General features: G+C 42.5%; 1 protein-coding gene across 6 annotated transcripts in view; it reads right to left on the bottom strand.

Annotated features, from left to right (window-relative positions):
* The window catches only part of LOC134359857 (G-protein-signaling modulator 1-like), a 294482-nt gene that overhangs the window by 116199 nt on the left and 154987 nt on the right, over positions 1-23296 (bottom strand). For all 6 annotated transcript variants that reach the window (XM_063073605.1, XM_063073611.1, XM_063073608.1 and 3 more), the window contains 2 exons: positions 20099-20214; positions 2932-3087 (listed from right to left, as the gene is read on the bottom strand). In XM_063073605.1, coding sequence (XP_062929675.1) covers positions 2932-3087; positions 20099-20214 — 272 coding nt within the window. The remainder of the gene's footprint in view (positions 1-2931; positions 3088-20098; positions 20215-23296) is intronic.

Here is a 23296-nt window from a genome sequence, read left to right as displayed (position 1 = left end):
ACTTCAATCAACTCATTATTTACAACAATTTAAGGAAGAATTCCCAATTTTTACTGTTCCATGGAATGGAAATCAAGCTTCTAGATTTACCTCCAAAACACTGATATGTTGAGAACTCCATTCATTGGAAAGAATTGTTCTTCTATATGAGCTAAGTAAATACTACCAAAATTAAAATAAAACTTTGATTAGATTATAGAGAAACATGTTAAACTTACAGAGTATAAACCTAACGCATGCAACTTGTACTCCTATTGGTAACACCAATAACAATTATGTTACCCCAATAACACTGTCATTGAGAACACAGACTCATGATCCACATTCTGCTTACCTCTCTGAATACGTATTTAGTCACCAAAGCATTAGATGTGTAGGATCAATGGAAAAGCTGGCCAAAGACTCTCTTCTCTGGGTTTTGCCATAGGGATGGTAACATAATGCAACAGCTGAGGAGCGCTTGGCAAGTTATTGCAATTAATTTCTATTAATTGATAGACAACAGACTCAGGTGCTAAGTGTGGAAAGTTCATGGAACACTTAAGGAATAATAGGTCAAAGTTAAAGTCAGAATCAGAATCAGAAGAGTTGAAACTTAGTCAGCTCCATCATGGGCACTATCCTCCTTAATGTCCAGGACGGCTTCAAGAAGCGATGCCACAAAAAGGTGGTGTCTATCATTAAAACAGCCGCCCCTCAAAATCACCCAGGACGTGCCTTGTTCCCTTTGCTACCATCACCCAGGACGTGCCTTGTTCCCTTTGCTACCGTCACCCAGGACGTGCCTTGTTCCCTTTGCTACCGTCACCCAGGACGTGCCTTGTTCCCTTTGCTACCGTCACCCAGGACGTGCCTTGTTCCCTTTGCTACCATCACCCAGGACGTGCCTTGTTCCCTTTGCTACCATCACCCAGGACGTGCCTTGTTCCCTTTGCTACCGTCACCCAGGACGTGCCTTGTTCCCTTTGCTACCGTCACCCAGGACGTGCCTTGTTCCCTTTGCTACCATCACCCAGGACGTGCCTTGCTCCCTTTGCTACCATCACCCAGGACGTACCTTGTTCCCTTTGCTACCATCACCCAGGACGTGTCTTGTTCCCTTTGCTACCATCAGAAAGGATGCACAAAAGTATGAAGGCACACATTCAACAATTCAGCAGCAGTTTCTTCACCTCTGTCATCCTATTTCTGAATGGACTTTGAACCCATTAACGCTACGTCACTACGTCTTTTATTTCTATATTTGCACTACTCATTTAACTATTTTTTTTATATATATATATATATACACACACACTTCCTGCAATACAGTTTTTTTCTCTATAATTATGTATTGCATTGTACAGATGCCACAAGGTCAACAAATTTAGCGGTATGTGCCAGTGATATTGAACCAGATTCTGATTCTGAATAGATATTTGGTCACCAAAGCATTCAATGTGTAGGATCATTGGAAATGCTGACCAAAGATAATCTTCTCCTGCTTTTGCCAAAGGGATGGAAACATAATGCAACAGTTGGGGAGTGGCTGGCAAGTTATTGCAATTAATTTCTATTAATTAAGATGGCGCTAAACGGCAACTCCTCTGCTTGCATCTTCGGAAACAGCCCTACTTCCATCTTTATTATCTTTATTTTTCCCTTTCGGGGTTCTTTTGAAGACTCTGGCCTGGAGTTACACACAGACTTCGGTTCTCTGCGGGAATGGGACCCATTCTCGGGGTTTCAGGATCGGCTATTGTCGTTCGGCATGCCAAGGGTTCGGCCTGAGAGTCCGGCTCGTATTTGGAAGCCTAAGATCTCAGGGTGCTGGAGACAGGCGGATCGAGGGTCGGTGTCATGGCAAGGGTCTCGTGTGTCGTCGGGGAGGCCGGAAAATCTTTCGCTGTGGGCCCGAAGACCCGAGATCTTTGCAATCTTCAGGTAGAGAGCTTGTAAAACGCGACAAAATTGACTTTTTAACATCATAAACCAGCAGATTGTTATTTCTCCCGCTCATTGTGAAAATGGGGGACACCTCCCTCTCTCTTATTAGGGAGAGAGAGAGAACCAGTGGTTTGTTGATGCCGGATGAAATGCGATAGTCTTTGGGGTAACTGCAAGTCTGCGTCTTTGTTATCGCCTAGCTCACGTTTGCGCCCAGTAGCAGCCGTGCTTTTTTTTTGCTGCAGGGGAGGGGGGATTGTTGCCTTGCTGCTGCTTACGCAGGGAGGAGACAGTGGGGGGGGGTTACTTTGGGGTTCTCACGTTTAACTGTCACTCATTCTTTGGGGCACTTCTCTGTTTTCATGGATGTTTGCGAAGAAAAAGCATTTCAGGATGTAAATTCTATACATTTCTCTGACATTAAATTGGACTTTTGAACCTTTGAAACTTTAATTGGTAGACAATAGATTCAGACATGAAATGTGGAAAATTGATGGAGCACAAAGGAATTATTGTCGCTGTTCCTTTCCGCACCTTGTGGTGTACCGAGCGGCAAGCTTGCTGTTTCTTTAGCATTTGTCTGTCTTTATGAGGCTGAAGATGTGCAAGGAGCCGGCCGGATTCGAACTCTGGACCACTTGCTTTGAAGCCTGGTGCGGATGCCACTACACCACTAGCCAGCCTTAAGAAATTATAGGTCTAAGTTACACTCATGTACATTAGCTGCTTACATTGTACCAAATTATTAATGTTCTGTAGCCCACACCAGAGATGAACAAATCAATGTTAATTGCTTCCTATGTAATCATCAGGAAGCTGACCATCAGATTAACTTATTACGATCAGTGAGAGATTATTACTGTCAAACACAGGAAGGCAAAAAGTAAAAGCTGATCTCTGTAACAATGTAAGAGTAAATTAAACAAATGCATCAGTAAATCAAGTAAATGCCAACACCGGTTAACAGATACAAGAATTAAAACAAAAACGTAACGCAGCTTCTACCTGTCATTTAGTTCCTGGGCAATGGAAAGATGTTTAAGGTGGTAGTCAATAGCTTTCTCGTAATCTTCCAACAGAGTATATGTGTTGCCCAGGCTGTAACAAGCTTGAGCTTCCACAGCCTGGTCTTTTAGCTGCCTCGAAATATGAAGAGTTTTCCTGTGGAAATAAAAGCACAAAATCCCTTGACAAACTTGATCAAAGTGATTCCTTATAAGGATATGCACTAAAATCAGAAAGCAAGCATTATTGAAAGAGTTTTTTAAAAAAAAATCTGATACCCAAACAGGATAACAAAAATGTTTACAACTCTCCAGATGTTACTTTATTAGACTTCTATTGATCTTTAGTGGAAGAAAAAAAAATGTAGTAACCCACCTTCTGAATCAGAAAGGACGCTGTGCCCTGTTCTCTGCCACTACATCCGAAGGCAGATAACTTGGCCACGATCACAATTTTGCTCGGTGCAGTTTGCTGTGGCTAAACTACTTGATGAGCTTCACAGCATTGGTTAATTTTATATGGTTGTACAGTGCTCTGGAGCAGGCTTTTGCCTGATAATTTATAACTGCTTTCCAGGTACGTTTACTCTTTCTCTTCACAGCTGAATTTTTAAAGCTATCACGTATGCAGAATCAGCAAGCTTGGCTAACTAATGGCATGTTATCCAGCATAAGCAGTTCCGACTCCCACAGGAAGATTTCTGCAAGTTTGAAATAAATTGATTTCTATAATGTGCAATAAAGAACAAGAGGCAAGAAGTGACTAGGAGTGGGGCATGTGCACAGGGGAAGAGAAAGGAGGGGAGGAAAGGAGAGTAAATGAGCCCTCATACACGTCACTGGCTGGCTTGTATTTTGGATATGATTTAAGCCTTTCACTAACCATGACAAACCTCTGTGACAGTTCAAACACCTCTGAAAATAAATGACAATTCAGCAGGGTATTGATAAGATTGCTGCAGTATCATCATATGACATTAAATAGATACTGTCTGTCCATCCTTGCAAGTGAGTATAAAGGAACCCTTGCTACAAATCTGAAATGGATCAAGGGAGCTCCCCCCACTTTTCTAGCCAGTGAAGTTAAGAGGCTTGGAGGGAGAATATCGCATGTCAGAGCCTAAAGAGACTGGGCGACATGGCAGGGCATAATGGTTTACAGGACAGGCGACCCAGGTTCAATTCTCGCCGCTGTCTGTAAGGAGTTTGTAGGTTCTCCCCGTGACCATGTGGGTTTCCTCCAGGTGTTCCAGCTTCCTCCCACAGTTCAAAGACGGTCCAATAGGTCATTGTAAATTGTCAAGTGATTAGGCTAGCATTGAATCGTGAGATTGTTGGGTGGCGCAGGTCAAAGAGCTGGAAGGGCTTATTCCGCGATGTATCCGAATAAATAACAGGTAACAGCAGAGTACCAATTCTGAGGCAATGAAACCTGGGGTTACAAATTTATTCTGCCTCAGAAAAGACAATACAAATATTTTAAAGTATATAGAAATAAATCTCGATACCATCAAGCTTAAGATCCTTTCCCTGTACAAGTATCCAGGAGCAGGGATTTCCCACCGAAAAGCAATTATTCAAAGCGTTTAGCTAAAGTCTGTGAGAATTTTTGAGTCTCCCTTACAGACATAACCTGTTTCTGATCAACCAGTGAATGACGGCAAAACACAAACACAAGAATTAAGTTCAACCGCTCTCTGCTCCAGATGGATGTTCTCACTTGCTATGAAAGGGCATCAATCATTCTGGTGCCCAAGAAGAGAAGGTATGTCATTGTCTGGTATGGTGGCGCCAATGCACAAGACTGAAAGATGCTGCAGACTCAGCCAGCTCCCTCCTTTAAAGGACATCGTCAAAAGGCGGTGCCTTAAGAAACTGGCATCCATCATCATCATGCCCTCTTCTCATTGCTACCATTAGGGAGGAGGTACAGAACTCAGAAAACACACACACAGCATTTTAGGAATAAGTTTTAGGAATACATATAGTACTTTTTTATTATTCTGAATGTATGTATATATAAAAATAAATAACCATTAAATTGAACTGGTGCAAAAAGAGGGAAAATACTGAGGTAGTGTTCATGGGTTCATTGTCCATTCATAAATCTGAAGGCAGAGGGGAAGAAGCTGTTCCTGAAATGATGAGTGTGTGTCTTCAGGCTCCCCCTTGACTGCAGCAATGAGAACAGGGCACGTCCTAGGGAGGCTAGTGCCCATGATGGTGTTGACTGTGTTTACAAGCTTTCTGCAGCTTTTTCCCGATCCTGTGCAGTGGCCTCTCCATACCAGAGATGCTGATGCAATCAGTTAGAATGCTCTCTACAGTACATCTGTAGAAACTTGCAAGCGCCTTTGGTGGCATACCAATTCTCCTCAGGCTCCTCATGAAATATAGCCAGTGTCATGCCTTCTTTGTAACTGCATCAATATGCTGGGCCCAGATAAATCCTCAGACAGCTTGACATCCAGGAACTTGAACCTGGTCACCCCTTTCCACTGCTGATCCCCCGATGAGGACTGGTGTGTGTTCCCTTGACTTACCCTTCCTGAAGTCCACAATAATTCTTTGGTCTTACTGATACTGAGTGCAAGGCTGTTGCTACAACACCACTCAACCAGCCGATTTACGCTATCTCAGTGCATGAACACTATTTTGCTCCCTTTTTGCACTATTTATTTTTAATTGCACCTTGTAAGTTATAGCAATTTTTATGCATTGCATGGTACAGCTGCCACAAAAGAACAAATTTCAGCCCCTACGTCAATAATAAACCTGATTCTGGTTCAAAAGCCAAATTACCTAACATCCCATCATCCACTTTTTCTGGGTGAATCAATCCTGAATGTGTTTTTTTTCTGTAGATTTACTGAAATTCAATTTTAAATAAAAATAAACAGTCAAGCACACTCACTCACTTTATTAAATCTGTTCCACAACCATATTACTCCTGGGAGCTCAAAACAATTTACTATTTGTATTGAATTTCCAATGGTTACAAATATAAGGCAGTTCTAACCAGATGGAACTGGTGTTGAACAGAGATAAAGTGTTGACATATCCATTCTTTATACCAGCACACAATGTTAAGGTAAGGTACCAATTTGCTCAGACCCCTCTCTCTAAGCATTTGTTAAAATAGACCTCCTATGTTACAACTCAAATACAGACATTATTAAGTGTTCGTAGATCAATTTCTTCGCCTTTAACATTTGCCTCTCGTGGATGCAGCTGAAACAGCCAGGTCTTAATAAAACTTTTGTCTCATCTTCACACAGTATATCTCCAACTCATCTTTGACTCATCTGCATAGTTCCACCTCCATCTCCTGAGATATTGCACAAACACCCATTGACCATATTCCTCCTACCTCATCTCCTGTAAGACCTCCATCCCATTCTCCCAGTCCAACTGTTACTGTGGTATTTGCTCTGACGAGACTTGCTGCACAGGTTCTGATGAAATAACTTTCTCCTGAATCATAACTTAACCTCTACCATAAAACACAGAGACTTAATGGCAACTTATCTATTTCCTCATTGTCTGGTCAGCCCCTCTCCAAAACCAACAGTTCCCTGGTTCTTACCTTCTACTCTGCCAGCGCTTGCATTCAACTGATTACCCACATACTCCAATAAGATTCCACCATGCAACACATATTCTTCTGCCCCTTCAACATTTCATGGGATCAGTCCCTTCATAACCTCCTGGTCAATCCTTCTGTTCCACCAACCATTCCCACCCTTACGGCACTATCCCAGGCAACTGCAGGAGATGCAACACCTGTCCTTTCATCTCTTATCTCGCTATCAACTAGGGACTCAGTCTGAGCGAGGCAGCGGTTTACACGCACTTTTCTAATCTAGGGTACCGCATTTGGTGTTCGCAACATATACCAGAAAAGAACAAACGTAGATTAGTGACGGCTCTCTGGAGAATCTGCATTCCTACAGCAGCAGGAGCGACCCTGAGCCTCTGATTGTCCAGCATTTTAATTCTCTATCTCACTGTCACTTTCAGCTGTCCATGGCTTCCTGCAGAGTTACAATGAGGCCCAACCCTGAAGAACATCATCTCATTTGTCTGGGCACATTGCAGACTTCAGGGTTTAACTCAAATTCTCCAGCTTTATTCTGCCTGCATCGGAATTGCATTAGTGTATCTATATCTTTCTGCTCTTTTCTCCCTGTTGTGCACATCGGCTTCCCTCTTGAATGCTTCTGTTATCTCATTCAACAGCTCCTTGGGGCATGTTCCATGCTGTTTCCATGCTCAAGCTAATGAAGTTGCTTTCAACTGATTAATTGATGATCATCACACATTACACCATCATATCCTTTCATAACGTTGACACTACTCAGGCAAAACTCAAGATTCATCTATCCTGCTTGGTAGTATCATCTCTATTTACTGTTCCATAACAAAGTATATTTTCTTTAAATTTTATTTAATAAGCAAATTATTGGCTATGTCTGCTTTCACGATTATGCACAGCACCAGAGTTCAAAATAAAGTGAACAGTGTAATTTTATGGTTGAAACAAAACCAAAAAGATCCTTTCCATAAAGTTTCATAAATATATTAACTGCAAAGATCTGGACTTAAAGAGAGATGACAAGATTCTTACATATTTAGATCATGAAATCAGCTCCTTTGGCAGCAAATGAAAAATGAGTAGGAACAAGCCACATCTTAAATTAGACCAGTGGGATTAGGATATGGGGAATCGGATGAGAATTGGGAACCAAAACCTGGAAGTAGAACTCTGCAGTCTTCAGATTTAAAGAGGTAGATTTCATCTCCACATTCTTGAGGGGGGTGGGAGAGTCCATATGTCCAGAAACTAAATACTCAAACTTAAAAGGAGCAGAAGATAATATGCCTCCAATATAAGCACGCTTTCATTTTTAGGGAAAGCATTAAAGTAATTTCCAGTAAATCAAGCTTGCACATACTGTAACTAATAACTTTCAGTGCCAGTCAAATGATCCTTTGCAGACCACAATTTCAAGATCTAATTTTAAGGCTAAGCTGCAATTTTTCCAGCACCTGCAGAATCTCTTGTGTGACTGAAGAACGTTTCTTCGCCAAGGATGTAGTTTTGTATAATTACATATTAGCTCACTGCTGTAAACTGCTCTTGCGTAATTTAAAGGTAAACTCCAAGCCCAGCAGAATGGCACTGCTGTAAAACTGGAGATGCAGTCACTCCTAACACTGACAGAACATCATGGATTTGCATTTCTTCTTTAAGACTTCCTGTAATGATTCAATATCCACTGAACCATTTAAGTAGATAATCTAATTCAGCATTCCTAATAAAGCTCTGAAGAACGTTGGATAGATGGAAGTACCAGCTCCCAAGGACCTGTTAAATCAAATCTTCCAGATGAGGAAGACAGAACTGTTGGGGTGACTTTAAAAAAGAGCTCGGATGTACTTCCTGGGTCTTGGTCAATGCCATCCACACTACCAACAATCAATACAAATGACTATTTCGTCTTTATCATCCTCATGCCAGTGTTAATTAGTTGTCACATTTCCTACCACAGTTACTGCTCATCACTGGCACCAACGTGCCTGTGATGAGCATAACACCAAGAAGTTGTGATACATACCATAGAAATGTTAAGTCTTTCTGTATGCTCGTTACTCAAGGGTGTTTCTTCTCTGACAAATTCGTACTTCTTCAGAATTGCAAGTTCATCCTCACTGACAAATCCACACATCTCCCCTTCAGAACTGCAAGCTCCATCATCCAACCTATAGCAGCCAATTCTAACCAATTCAACTGCCTCTGCTAGGGAGGCCAACAGATTTGTTATACTTATATGACACGCTCTCAGCTCCAATAATGATTGCTCCAAAGTTGAAGATACGTATTTGATTATTTATTAGCAGTTAGCAAATATACAACCTGGAAGCAATGAAACTAAGCAAAATTCAGCATAATTGAGTGGTTAACAAAAAATATGACATCTGGTGGTCCCCAGGCGTGAACTGCATGATTACTTATTCCCTTCAATTTTATCATGCCTCCACTCGTGACTAGTTTCCATAAAATACAACACAGAATACAATGCAGATACAGGACAGGTGTATGACATTCAACTATAAACAAAATTAACAGTAATATGACTGAGACACTACATAGCCAGGAATTCTCCACGTGTAACATACAATTTTCTTCAGCATTTGACAACTTCCAAACAGCCAGAGGTCAGATTAAACAGAATTTCTATTTTAAAGAGGTTGTTACTATCTGCAATGTACCACTTGTACAGATTGTGAAAGCAGATTTAAAATCAACTTTCAAAAGTGAACTGGTTAAATGCTTGCCAGGAAGATATTTTCGCAGGGAAAACGTAGATGCGTGAGATGAAGTGGATAACTCTTTCAGTCAGCACATGCCCCTTGTGTGGGGAACTTTAACAATATATCCTAAAGTATTTGACAGCTGGTTATTTCTGCGTAGCAAGTCATCAGGGAAAACCCCAAATGTCGAAGTGCTGCCAATTTTACAACATTGCTTTTAGATTTTGATATTGATTCCCCTTAATATTCAATCCAGCTGAACAATGTCAGATGAAGATGCACTTCTGCAATTCATTTCAGTAATGCAAAGATTTTCCAGAGGAAAAAAATGACACTCAGGTTGGAGGAACAACACCTTATATTCCGTCTGGGTAGCCTCCAACCTGATGGCATGAACATTGACTTCTCTAACTTCCGCTAGGCCCCACCTCCCCCTCGTACCCCAGCTGTTACTCATTTTTATGCACACATTCTTTCTCTCACTCTCCTTTTTCTCCCTCTGTCCCTCTGAATATACCTCTTGCCCATCTCTGGGTCACCCCCCCCCGTCTTTCTTCCCGGACCTCCTGTCCCATGATCCTCTCGTATCCCCTTTTGCCTATCACCTGTCCAGCTCTCGGCTCTATCCCTCCCCCTCCTGTCTTCTCCTATCATTTTGCATCTCCCCCTCCCCCTCCAGCTTTCAAATCCCTTACTCACTCTTCCTTCAGTTAGCCCTGACGAAGGGTCTCGGCCTGAAACGTCGACTGCACCTCTTCCTATAGATGCTGCTTGGCCTGCTGCGTTCACCAGCAACTTTGATGTGTGAGCCTTTTTAATTTGACTTTTTATTTGGTAAACTCGTCCATTGAAACAACAGACATACAAATCAGTCGCACTGGTGTAATTAGGGTTGGCATGATTGTTCCGAGACATTTCATCACATTACCTGCCTCCAATTACGGATATAAACCTTTAATTATTGAAGATTCCAGAACAGGGGATCCCAACCTGGGGTCACGGACAGCTTGCTTAATGGTATTGGACCATGGCATAAAAAAGCGTTGGAACCCCTGTCCTTGAACTATGCTTGAAGGTTTCTTGCCCCTGGGGAGAACAGCATAGAACATAGAATAGTACAGCACAGTACAGGCCTTTCGGCCCACCATGTTGTGCCGACCCTCAAACCCTGCCTCCCATATAAGCCCCCACCTTAGATTCCTCCATATACCTGTCTAGTAGTCTCTTAAACTTCACTAGTGTATCTGCCTCCACCACTGACTCAGGCAGTGCATTCCACGCACCAACCACTCTCTGAGTAAAAAACCTTCCTCTAATATCCCCCTTGAACTTCCCACCCCTTACCTTAAAGCCATGTCCTCTTGTATTGAGCAGTGGTGCCCTGGGGAAGAGGCGCTGGCTATCCACTCTACCTATTCCTCTTATTATCTTGTACACCTCTATCATGTCTCCTCTCATCCTCCTTCTCTCCAAAGATTAAAGCCCTAGCTCCCTGAATCTCTGATCATAATGCATACTCTCTAAACCAGGCAGCATCCTGGTAAATCTCCTCTGTACCCTTTCCAATGCTTCCACATCCTTCCTATAGTGAGGTGACCAGAACTGGACAGAGTACTCCAAGTGTGGCCTAACCAGAGTTTTATAGAGCTGCATCACTACATCGCGACTCTTAAACTCTATCCCTCGACTTATGAAAGCTAACACACCGTAAGCTTTCTTAACTACTCTATCCACCTGTGAGGCAACTTTCAGGGATCTGTGGACATGTATCCCGAGATCCCTCTACTCCGCCACATTACCAAGTATCCTGCCATTTACTTTGTACTCTGCCTTGGAGTTTGTCCTACCAAAGTGCACCACCTCACACTTCTCCGGGTTGAACTTCATCTGCCACTTCTCAGCCCACTTCTGCATCCTATCAATGTCTCTCTGCAATCTTTGACAATTCTCTACACTATCTACAACACCACCAACCTTTGTGTCGTCTGCAAACTTGCCAACCCACCCTTCTACCCCCACCTCCAGGTCGTTAATAAAAATCACGAAAAGTAGAGGTCCCAGAACAGATCCTTGTGGGACACCACTAGTCACAATCCTCCAATCTGAATGTACTCCCTCCACCACCACCCTCTGCCTTCTGCAGGCAAGCCAATTCTGAACCCACCTGGCCAAACTTCCCTGGATCCCATGCCTTCTAACTTTCTGAATAAGCCTACCGTGTGGAACCTTGTCAAATGTCTTACTAAAATCCATATAGGTCACATCCACTGCACTACCCTCATCTATATGTCCGGTCACCTCCTCAAAGAACTCTATCAGGCTTGTTAGACACAATCTGCCCTTCACAAAGCCACGCTGACTGTCCCTGATCAGACCATGATTCTCTAAATGCCTATAGATCCTATCTCGAAGAATCTTTTCCAACACAGACGTAAGACTCACTGGTCTATAATTACCCGGACTATCCCTACTACCTTTTTTGAACAAGGGGACAACATTCACCTCCCACCAATCCTCCACTACCATTCCCGTGGACAACGAGGACATAAAGATCCTAGCCAGAGGCTCAGCAATCTCTTCTCTTGCCTCGTGGAGCAGCCTGGGGAATACTCCGTCAGGCCTCAGGGACTTATCTGTCCTAATATATTTTAACAACTCCAACACCTCCTCTCCCTTAATATCAACATGCTCCAGAACATCAACCTCACTCATATTGTCCTCACCATCATCAAGTTCCTTCTCATTGGTGAATACCGAAGAGAAGTATTCATTGAGGACCTCGCTCACTTCCACAGCCTCCAGGCACATCCTCCCACCTTTACCTCTAATCGGTCCAACCTTCAGTCCTGTCATCCTATTTTCTTCACATAATTGAAAAATGCCTTGGGGTTTTCCTTTACCCTACTTGCCAAGGCCTTCTCATGCCCCCTTCTTGCTCTTCTCAGCCCCTTAAGCTCCTTTCTTGCTTCCCTATATTCCTCAATAGACCCATCTGACCCTTGCTTCCTAAACCTCATGTATGCTGCCTTCTTCCACCTGACTAGATTTTCCACCTCACTTGTCACCCATGGTTCCTTCATCCTACCATTCTTTATCTTCCTCACTGGTACAAATTTATCCCTAACATCCCGCAAGAGATCTCTAAACATCGACCACATGCCCATAGTACATTTCCCTGCAAAAACATCATCCCAATTCACACCTGCAAGTTCCAGCCTTATAGCCTCATAATCTGCTTTTCCCCAATTAAAAATTTTCCTGTCCTCTCTGATTCTGTCCTTTTCCATGATAATGTTAAAGGCCAGGGAGTGGTGGTCACTGTCCCCCAGATGCTCACCCACTGAGAGATCTGTGACCTGACCTGGTTCATTACCTAGTACGGGATCTAGTATGGCATCCCCCCTGGTCGGCCTGTCCACATACTGTAACAGGAATCCGTCCTGGACACACTTAACAAACTTTGCCCCATCTAAACAGCAGGTACGCTACTGATAGATATATAATACAATAAACAGGCCAACTGTGACACAACCATTCATTGCAACCATGACAGGGCTAACTGTTGTCCTGAAGTGTTTTCCATCTCATTTCTCATAACCTTGAAATCCCCTGCAATCCAATCATCTATCTCAGTCTTGAACAAGAGTTCCCAACCTGGATTCCATGGACCCCTCAGTTAATGGTAGGGATGCAATGCATAAAGAAGGTTGGGAACCCCTGGAATACACTTGATGATTTGAAAGTTCAAAGAACAGAGTACATACATGTCACTACTTTCAATCCTGAGGTTCTTTTTCCTGCGGGCATACTCAGCAAATCTATAGAATAGTAACTGTAACCAGGATCAAGAGCATAAAGACAACAACCTGTGCAATTGCAAATATAATTAAATAGCAATAAATAACGAGAGCATGAAGTAACAAGACAAAAAGTCCTTAAAGTGAGATTACTGGTTGTGGGAACATCTCAATAGATGAGTGTAATTATCCTCTTTGTTCAAGAGCCTGATGGTTATGGCGTTCTTGAACTGTTCTTGAACCTGGTGGTCCGAGTTCTGAGACACTTGTACCTTTTTCCTCATGACAGCAGCGAGAAAAGAGCATGGCCTGGGTAGTGAGGATCTTTGCTGATGAATGCTGCTTTCCTATGACAGTGTTTCATGTAGATGTGCTCAATGATTGGGAGGGCTTTATCTGTGGTGTATTGGGCCGAAACCATCACCTTTCGTAGGATTTTCCATTCAAAGGCATTGGTGTTCCCGTACTAGGCCATAATGCAGCTAGTCAGTACACTTTCAAAAGGTTCAAAGGTTCATTTACAATCAGAGTACACAACTTGAAATTCTTCTTCTCTGGGTAGCAATGAAACCAAGTAAGAAAAGAAAGACAGCACGAACATTAATCCCAAAGTCCCACCACCCCACACAAAAATATAACAAAAAAAAACAGAATAGGCACATCAACCCCCAAATCCTTCCTCCCACGCAAAGAAAGAAAGATTGGGTGAAAAACACGGAATATAAAAAGAACTATAAGACTTTTAAAAAGTCTATAGTCCAAGTCCACATCCAAAATGCAGGAAAACCTGGGGAACACTCTCTAGCCCCAGCGGCAGACCTTTCCCGTCACCGGTAGCAGTGTGATTAAAATACAGGCAGCCGGTGCTCACCTTCCACACACGCCTCAATGCTTCGATCTCCCTTGTCGCCTTAATCAGCGAAATGGAATCTAACAACAGCTCGCACCCCACAGCTGTCCCACAGTCTTCCTGCCATAAAGTTTGTACACGCTGCCTCTGTCTCCTGGAATCCTCTCGGAGACTGCAGAGCGCTGAAACACCCAAACAATCTCCCAGCTTCTGCATTTGTCTCAATGTTTCAGTCACCCTCGTCACTTTATTCGGCGAAATGGAGTCTAACAGCTTGCACCTCGTCCCACAACCTTTCTGCTATGACAGCAAATCACAGACACCAACCATTCCAGAATCACATCCAAGATGAAAAACAAACGTAAAAGGCATTAAAACAAAAATGAAATATATGGTTTCATGATCTATGCAGGAGATGTTGACCGAGGGAGTGTTGCACGCTGGCGCCATCTTGACTGATACTATCCACTACACATCTATAGAAGTTTGCCAAGATTTTTGATGCCATGCCGAATCTCCACAGCTTTCTAAGGAAGAAGAGGCACATTCGTGCTTTCTTTGCAATTACATTTATATGATGAATCCAGGGCAGGTCCTCCGAGATAGTTACTGACCCTCTCCACCTCTCATCCTCCAATGAGGACTGGCTCATGAACCTCTGGTTTCCTCTCCTGAAGTCAACAATCAGTTCCTCGGTCTTGCTGACAGTGGGCGAGAGGTTGTTGTCATGACACCACTCAGTCAGATTTTCAATCTCCCTCCTGTATGCTGATTCATCACCACCTTTGATACGTCCCACAACAGTGGTGTCATAAGCAAACTTGAATATGGTATTGGAGCTGTGTTTAGCCACACACAGTCATTGGTGTAAAGCGAGTAGAGCAGGGGGCTAAGCACACAGCCCTGTGGTGCACCAGTGCTGATAGAGATTGTGGAGATGTTTTTGCCAATCTGAATTGACTAAGGTTTGCAATTGAGGAAATCCAGGATCCAATTGCACAAGGGGGTACTGAGGCACAGGTCTAGGAGTTTACTGATTAGTTTTGAGGGGATGATGGTATTACATGCTGAGCTGTAATCTTTAAAGGGCATTCTGATGTATGCATCTTTGGTGACCAGATGTTCCACACTTGTGTGAAGAGCAATGAGATTGCATCTGCTATCGACCTGTTGCTCTAATTCGGAATCCAAAGCTCTAAGTGTTAATGAATACCGAAGATTTACAGCAACTAAGTAAAGAAATTACACCCCACTCCTCATCTCTGTCTTAAGTGGGTGAACTTTCATTTTAAGGCCATGCCCTTTTAGTTCTAGGCATTTCCTTCCACACAAACAACCACACAACATCCAAAAAGTGAAACTCCCTCAGAATCCTACATTTTGAACTAAAATGGACTTGTTTTCTTTTGTTCTTTTATGCTTGTTCCTGTGAAGATTGTCCATAATTTGCTTTTTCCTTCTTGTGAATGTTGTTTATATGATGTTGTGCTTGTGATGCGACTGCAAATACATTTTTCATTGCACCTGTGAAAACATATACCTGAGCATATGACAATAAGCTTGACATTAACATTTTTTTGTTGTTTCTTTCAACCCTCTCATTCTTCAACACCATCAAGAATCTCTCATACTACATTGGATCCAGGTTAACAACTACTTCATTTTCCATTACACTCATGTATTGTAAAGGACATTAGAATCAGGTTTAATATCACTGGCATATGTCGTGAAACTTGTTGCTTTGTGACAGCAGAACATCGCAATACATTCAAAAATATATAAATTACAATAAGAAACATATATAAAATTAAATTATGTAAGCATTGCAAAAAGTGAGATAAAATAGTGAGGTAGAGTCCATGGGTTGACTATTTAGAAATCTAATGGCAGAGGGGAAGAAGCTGTTCCTGAGATGTTGACTGCCTCTCTTCAGGCTTCTGCACCTCCTTGATAGTAGCAGTGAGAAGAAATCACGTCCTGGGAGATGGGGGTTCTTATTGATGGATCCCGCCTTTTTGAGGCATCACCTTCTGAAGCTGTCCTCGATTCTGGGGAGGCTAGTACCCACGATGGAACTGCCTGAGTGTACAACTTTCCGCAGCTTTTCCTGATCCTGCGCAGTGGCCTCTCCATACCAGACAGTGATGCAACCAGTTAGCACGCTTTCCACGGTAAATCTATAGAAGTTTGCGAAGAGTCTTTGATGACATAACAATTCTTCTCAAACTCCAAATCAAATACAGCCATAGTCGTGCCTTCAGTGTAATTGCACCAATATGTTGGGCCCAGGATAGATCTTCAGAGATGTTGACACCCAGGAACTGAAAACTGCTCATCCTTTCCACTACTGACCCCTCGATGAGAACGACTGTGTGTTCACTCGACTTTACCTTTCAGAAGTTTACAATCAATTTCTTGGTCTTCCTTACTTTGAGTGTAAAGCTGTTGCGAAAACACCACTCAACCAGCTGATCTATCTCACTCCTGTAAGCGTCTTCATCACCATTTGAAATTCGGCCAAAAATGGTTGCATCATTGGCAAATTTATAGATGCCATTTGAGCTGTGTCTAGACACAGTCATGGGTTTACAGTAGCGTAGAGCAATAGGCTAGGCACAAATCCTTGAGCTGCGCTGGTGTTGATTGTCAGCAAGGAGGTGATGTTATTTCCAATCCGCACTGAATGAGGTAGTCAAGGATCTAGTTGCAGAAGAAGGTACAGTACCGAGGTTCGGGCTTTGGAGTTTATTGATTAGAACTGCAGGCTTGATTATTTTAAATGCTGAGCTGTAAACAGCAGCTTGACGTAGGTATTGTTCTTCACTTGGGAGCTGAAATACAGGTGTCCCCCGCTTCTCGAACGTTCGCTTTACAAAACCTCACTGTTACGAAAGACCTACATTAGTACCCTGTTTTCGCTTTCAGAAGGTGTTTTCACTGTTACGAAAAAAATTACAGCGCGCGAAAAAATCAGTGCGCAATAAAAGGCAGAGCGCGCCCCGAGCAGCCGCTCTCCCCCGGATTCGGAACTGCTTTGCTTTAACAAATGCCTGTGAACAGCCGTTTGCAAGATGAGTTCTATGGTATCGGAAAAGCCTGAAAGAGCTCGTAAGGGTGTTACAGTTACGGTAAAACTAGACATAATTAAGCGTTTTGATCGTGGTGAATGAAGTAAGGACAAGGTGAGTTTGGCTTGTAGAAGCTGACGAACATGATGTTGAAGAGGTTTTGGCATCCCATCACCAAGAACTGACAGAAGAAGAGCTGATACAATTGGAAGTAAAAAGGATAACAATCGAAACCGAATGAGTAATGATAAAGTACAACTTTAATTTTGAAAGGGTACGTCGGTTTAGGAGATACTTGCAGGATGGTTTGAGTCCTTATTAAAGAACTGTGTGATAGAAAAATGCGCGAGGCTCAGCAGTCAAGCAAGCCTTCCACAGCAGACGACGAACCTGGATCTTCGACATCGAGGCAGGCAGAGATAGAAGAAGAGCTGCCTGCTCTAATGGAAACTGATGACGAGATGACACCCCAGTGTCCCACCACCCCAACCCCCAGGCCACGGACAGATACCGATTCGCAGAGAATGCAACGGTAGCCGGGAGACACACAGCACATCTTTAAGAAAAAAGCCGAAGTAAACATGCTAGTTAATTAGGTGCCGCCGACATGTAATTGTCGGCCCAGATCAGAGACGATGCAATCAGAAGTCGGCACTGATCTGAGCCCACAACTACATGCTGGGTGGCACCTAATTAATTAGCATGTTTATTTCGGCTTTTTTCTTAAAGATGTGCTGTGTGCCTCCCGGCTACTGCTGGAGCCCTGCGTGCTTCGCGGCAATGTATCGGTTAGTGGCCCGGAGGGTGGGGGCCACTGCACCATCCCAAACTGTGACGACTCAGTCTAACACACCATCATCAGTGTGCTCGATGTCTTCCTGATTCCCCTAAGTGATACTACACTGTACATACATTATTTCTACTTTATACAGGCTGTGTATTTTTATGCGTTATTTGGTATGATTTGGCAGCTTCATAGCTTAAAGGTTACCAAAGAGAGTGTTCTTGCCAACAGCGCTTGCGTGAGATTTTTTGCCGATGGCGCTTGTGTGAGATTTTCTGCTGACGGCACTTGCGTGAGATTTTCGCTACGGAGAACAGTTCAGTAATGGTTGTGGAAAAGTATTTCTACTTTATATAGGCTGTGTATTTATCATATCATTCCTGCTTTTACTATATGTTACTGTTATTTTAGGTTTTATGTGTTATTTGGCATGATTTGGTAGGTTATTTTTGGGTCTGCGAACGCTCACAAAATTTTGCCATATAAATAAATGGTAATTGCTTCTTCACTTTATGACATTTCGGCTTACGAACTGTTTCATAGGAACGCTCTACCTTCGGATGGCGGGGGAAACCTGTATACAGTCTCAATGGATATTCAAACTCCTGGGTGATGTTCCTCTTCTTTGCTTGTAGGGATTAAAGTTAATGCACAGCTGTGACTGCTGACATCTGGAAAATGCTACCTCATAAAAGTCAGCAGAAGATGGTTCAGTACTTTTTGAAATAGAAGTAGGTATATGTTTTTAAAAAGAGGGAAAGAAGATTGGATTTCTTGAGGGAAGGAACAGGGGAATTAAACTAATTGGATAAGGTAAGCACAAACTTGCAACTTTGGTTCAGTTTCATACTGGACAAAAGATAACACATCTTCTTTGAGCACATTTATGCGTCAATACAAAGATTTTGTTTAATGGAAGTGAAAAGGACAGAAGTGAATCCCTTCTCTACCAAGTTCCAAAAATTTGTATGAATTTTAATTCTAAGCACACATCGCACGAGCCTTTGACTGGAATTGACCCTGTGGCACAAGACTAAGATGTGACTGAAGAGTCCAACAGTGGTCATCCCAGCCTTGCACGGTACACAGGCAGGAGCCTGTTTAATGTCCTACTTATCATTATCATGAGGTTAACAACCAATGTAAAATTATTGCTGCTTTGTCTAATGGAAAAAATGTCCTTCAGCTAAAGAGCAGCTTTATAGCTTGACAGGAACATTTTTAAGAAATCTGGTCATTCGATTATTTTATTGACTAAAATCAGTCCAGTTCTCTAAGCTGCACAAGGGAGGGAGATATTGAAAGAGACATTTACGTAAACAGCCCATGCAATAGAAATGCATCTCTGATTACTTATTGTATTAAAGTGAGCAGCAAAGTAAAGTCTGAAATATCCTTATAAGGTCATGTTCGCAGTGCAACGTGAAACGAGAATGGCAGAACAAGAGAGCATGTTGGTCCAATACTTAGTCCAGTTTTGCTGCCAGATCTAGTTTCCCAACCAGAAAACTCATTGGATTACACAAGATTAATAAAACGCAAATGACAGTTGCATGACACTGTCATGAAGTCCATAGGAGATTACAGCACAGAAACAGGCCCTTCGCCCCATCTAGTGCATGCCAAACAACTATGCTTAGTCACATAGCTCCCCACACTTTTCCCATCTATGTACCTATACAAATTTCAGTTAAATGTTGAAATCGATCTCACATCCACCACTTCCACAGGCTGCTTGTTCCACACTTTCACCACCCATGTTCCCCTTGAACCCATTATCCATGATCCTGAGTTCTAGTCTCACCAACCTCAGTGGGAAAAAGCCTGCTTGCATTTACCCTATCTATACCCCTCATAAGTTTGTATACCTCTATCAAATCTCCTCTCATTCTCCTATGCTGAAGGGAAAAAAGTCCAAATCTATTCAAACTTCCCCTTGAACTCAGGTCCTAAAGGCCTGAAACATCCTTGTAAATTTACTCTGCACTTTCGATCTTAATCTTTTCTATAGAAAGATATTAGTACAGAAATGTAACTACATACACAGTTTATGATGAAACCTACTGTTTACATAGTCAATGATCCATTCACCAATATTCCACTGTAATTTTTAGAATTATTGTACTATTCAATCCTCTCATTCAATTTTGTATTAAAATATATCAAGGCAATGCATAAGTTTACCATCCTTGGCAACCACTCTCAGAAGAAACTGCACATTATGTAGTCGTTCACAACAGATTTGTTGACTCTTAAGGAAATCTGAGAACATGGGGATAATGCTGGAAAGCTGAGTTGTTTGAAATGGTGGAACAGGTTTGAAGAAATGTCCTTCCTTATGAACAAAAACTTACTTGTAATATTCAGCAGCCACATCAAATTTTCCCAGAAATATGTGCGCATTTCCCAGGTTGCTGTAGGCCCTTCTCTCAGCCGCTTTATCTCCAAATTCCTTTGCGATTGAAAGACGCTGAAATAAAATTGAATCATATCGACTGATTATCTTGAACTTCACTGGAAAATCATTTCAAAATTTACAACTTCCCAGGTGGGTCAAGTAACTTTCATCTTTTCCAGCTTCTTTTTATTGAGGGACATAAACCAGTGCTGTGCTTTGCTGGCTAACATTTTAAGAACAGCAGATAATTGTGTTGACTTATTTGACACCAGTGCCCCCTACAGATGATGGTTTGCCACTGCCACACTAGATTCAGACAATTAGTGCCTCTGTAGACACTGCTATAATAGTGGCTTTCAACAGGATTTTGAAATATGGCACTCTTTTCAAATACTTGAGAAAAATAAAATATGAACAAACGTACAGCCATATATTTTCGGCAAAAATCAAACTGCTGTATGAACATAGGAAAATCTGCAGGTGCTGGAAATACAAGCCACATTTGCCATGGAGCCTTAGCATTAACCACGGGGTCGGTGGACCCCAGGTTGGAAACCCCTGATCTACACAGAGTCTTTTGCTCCCGATTCCAGCATTTACAGTCTCTTATGTTTCCATCTATTTTAGGCATTTGTTTGTCATCATTAGCATGTGACACATGTTCTCTTCTACATCCTTGCCCATGTTGATATGCCACCGAATAACCCTAATGAAGCCTCTACGACCTGCCCCAAATGATGCATTGTTACAAATTCAGCCAATTTTCATTCAAATCTTGCTGCCAAATGAAGTGTTCGATATTCCCTTGATTAATTATGTGGTCACTGTCAAAGCAGGAAGATTTAGTTTTGACGATTTAATCTATACATCTAATCGCTTTGTAATATAAGTGTGGATGGAGCAAAGCCATGAAGAGATGGGACGAAGAAAGGTCCCACTATTCTCTAATCCCAAGATGAGATGCATAGCTGAACACCTCCTCACAGCTTGGAGGTAGCAGTGAGAAGAGGTCACCAATCACCATGTCCATACCTGTGATCAAGTATTCACCTACACAAATCCTGCTTTCCAGCACATGGTCCACAGCCTTCTAAGTCTGGCAATTCAAGTGCTCCTTTAGATATATGGGAAGTATTAATTGAGTACCTGACTCCATATCTATTCAGACAGTGCATTCCGATTCCAGTTACCCTCTGGGTGAAAAAAGAAATCTTTCTCCGATCTCCTCTAACCCTCCTACTATATCTATTAAGTAAGGCAAAAGAACAAGCAGAAAACCTGAGAAGATTTCTTGAGAGAATTTATATCATCTGGGAAGCATCACCCAAATAGACAACAAAAACAATTATCTAGAGGGACATAAACCTAATGTCTTTTAGTTTTCGTCATGGCTATCCCTCGAGGTCAAGGATGACGGTCTTTGTTCTGTTGATCAAGTGGCCCACAGAGCGAAGACGTCTGTGCGTGTATTTGTTTAACGTGTACTTGCTGTTGCACTCCAAGAAGCACACGATACTTCACAAATAAACTGACTGATTCCAGTGGCATGGAAACACGACGATTGGAGCTGATGGATTTGTTGCAGCCTTCATCCACCTTCACAGCCGTTGAGGTCGAAATAACTTCCTCCGCCTGTTCCACCGTTGAGGTCTTGGTTGGATTGTTCTTTGTCAGGGACCTCACCCTCAACCTTACCGCCATGGGTGACCCTACCAGGAGCATAGCTCCAGACAGCATCGCTCTCGGGATCACAGGACCACACAAGCTTCTCCACCATGACAAGGTGACAATCCACAGAGAAGCATTTAGTTTTAAACACCAGTCCAATGATGGAGGTTCTTTATATCTACCATTTCTCATAATTGTGTATATAGAGTAAGTGTGTTTCAGTTCAAGTAACAGAAACTAGCCCTTATGGAATTCACAAACCGCTATTTGAGATTTTTTAAAAATGCAGTCTTCTGTAACTTGACACCAAAATTATTGAATAGATACAAAATGTGAAAGAAGAAAATGGTGTCAATTCTTATCAAGAGTTCAAGTTACAGATGGCTTTTCTAGGAACATAGACCCTCCTTAACATGTCTATCAGGTTCCCCCCCAGCCTTCTCCATGCTAAAGTAAATAAACCCAGCTGAGTTCCTCCAGCGTATTGAAAAAACCCAACTTGTCCATTCTTGCCTAAAAACCAAACAGCTCCACTTCAGACAACAGCATGCCCTATACATATTCTCTGCACTTTCTCCATGTCTTTATCATACAGGAACCCAAAGTTTACATGGTACTCCAACTCATACTTTATAAAGTTGCACATAACCTCCTTGTTCTACGTTCCACAAAGGCAAGTATCCTGTCAGGGATCCCCAGCCTTTTTTGCACCGCAGGCTGGTTTGATATTGCCAACATTCTTGTGGACTGGCTGAGCCGGGGCAGGGGGTGGGGGGAGGGGTGTTCAAGTCGAGTTAAACTCACCTCAACATGTCTTTTACAGCTAGGGTCACCAACTTTCTCACTCCCAAATAAGGGACAAAAGTATCAGTCAAATCCCGGGACACTTTACCCCAGGAAAGATTACCATGACCTCCAAGCCTTGCACCGGCACCTGTGTGCCCATGCGTGAGTGACGTGTGCATATGTGACGTGTGCGTGCGCGTAAGTGCCGATTTTTTTTCTCCACAAATCGGTTTTGGCTTAATCTTCCCCACAATACTGTACATACATTATTTCTATTTTATATAGCTGTGTATTTATCATACCATTCCTGCTTTTACTATATGTTAGTGTTATTTTCGGTTTAATGTGTTATTTGGTATGATTTGGTAGGTTTTTTTTGTGTCTGGGAACACTCAAAAATTTTTCCCATATAAATTAATGGTAATTGCTTCTTCGCTTCACATCATTTTGGCACAAAAGGTTTCATAGGAACGCTCTACCTTAGCGGGGGAAATACGGGACAAGGGCGGTCCCGTATGGGACAAACCAATTTAGCCCAATATACGGGATGTCCCGGCTAATACGGGACAGTTGGCAACCCTATGTTCAAGTTCAACAGTGCTTGACAGGGAATGAGGAAAGGTGCAGCAGACTCATATCGTTTCCTCGCAGTTCGGTAGCTCATGTTTTGCGGCCCTGCTGTATGCCTTCTTCACGACTT

This window comes from Mobula hypostoma, chromosome 21, assembly GCF_963921235.1.
Source record: "Mobula hypostoma chromosome 21, sMobHyp1.1, whole genome shotgun sequence".
Taxonomy (NCBI): Eukaryota; Metazoa; Chordata; class Chondrichthyes; order Myliobatiformes; family Myliobatidae; genus Mobula; species Mobula hypostoma.
Note: the sequence above shows the minus strand (reverse complement) of the source record. Positions and strands in the feature narration are given on the sequence as shown.